Source organism: Dipodomys ordii, unplaced genomic scaffold (genome assembly GCF_000151885.1).
Source record: "Dipodomys ordii isolate 6190 unplaced genomic scaffold, Dord_2.0 Scaffold108, whole genome shotgun sequence".
Classification (NCBI taxonomy): domain Eukaryota; kingdom Metazoa; phylum Chordata; class Mammalia; order Rodentia; family Heteromyidae; genus Dipodomys; species Dipodomys ordii.
This window is the reverse complement of record NW_012267324.1, coordinates 1,377,517-1,378,518: the sequence shown is the minus strand read 5'-3', so window position 1 is coordinate 1,378,518 and position 1,002 is coordinate 1,377,517. Positions and strand designations below refer to the sequence as shown.

General features: G+C 69.6%; 1 protein-coding gene across 1 annotated transcript in view; it reads left to right on the top strand.

The window, feature by feature from the left end:
- Positions 1–1,002, top strand: part of Ncan (neurocan) — a 14,281-nt gene that overhangs the window by 10,869 nt on the left and 2,410 nt on the right. Inside the window, exons 4-6 of the mRNA XM_013028311.1 lie at positions 42–200; positions 312–394; positions 784–928. Of these exons, the coding sequence (XP_012883765.1) occupies positions 42–200; positions 312–394; positions 784–928 (387 nt within the window). The remainder of the gene's footprint in view (positions 1–41; positions 201–311; positions 395–783; positions 929–1,002) is intronic.

The window sequence follows — 1,002 nt, the reverse complement described above, 5'->3', positions numbered from 1 at the left end:
CGGCGGCCGCCGCAGTCAGGCCCTGCCCCTCCGCTCCCCAGACACCGAGGGCTGCGACCGGGGCTGGCACAAGTTCCAGGGCCACTGCTACCGATACTTTGCGCACCGCCGGGCCTGGGAGGACGCGGAGCGGGACTGCCGCCGCCGCGCGGGGCACCTGGCCAGCGTGCACTCGGCCGGGGAGCACCGCTTCATTAACAGTAGGGAGGCGCGGGGAGCCGCCGTCCTGGGGCGGGGCGTCCGGGGAGGGGGCGGCGGCCACGTGGCCAGCTCCAGCCCCGCCCTGACCGTCCCCCCACCCCGGCCTGCAGGCTTCGGGCAGGAAAACATGTGGATCGGACTCAATGACAGGATCGTGGAGCGGGACTTCCAGTGGACAGACAACACTGGGCTGGTGAGTGGCGGACTCTGGCCTCAGTTTACCCACGTGTGGCAGCCCTGGAGGACCCCGCCTCCATCCCTGGGCCCTGCCTCTGGGCCTTTGCACATGCCAGGCCCGCTGCCGGCACTCTGTTCCCTGTCTGGTTCTCCTTCCGCTCCACTCCTCCACTCTCCTATGGCGCCTCCCAGAAGCCGCCCGGTCTGGAGGCCTGGTCGCCTTTTTTCTCTCAATAGCCATTCAGGGGGGAGGGTTCACACGGGAGGCAGGAGGTCCGCGCGGAGAGGCTGTGGCCTCCTAGCTGGAGGGGGCCGGCTTGGGCCTGGATGGGGAATGTGCGTGGGGGGGAGCCCGGGGCCGGGACCCAGGCCCCCCGGAGTGCCGCCTGCTCCCTCCTCCCGCAGCAATACGAGAACTGGCGTGAGAACCAGCCCGACAATTTCTTCGCGGGTGGGGAGGACTGCGTGGTGATGGTGGCCCACGAGAGCGGCCACTGGAGTGACGTGCCCTGCAACTACAACCTGCCCTACGTCTGCAAGAAGGGCACAGGTGCGCCTCCGTCTGTGTCCCCCGTCTGTGTCCCCGGTCTGTGTCCCCCGTCTGTGTCCCCCCCGTGTCCCTCC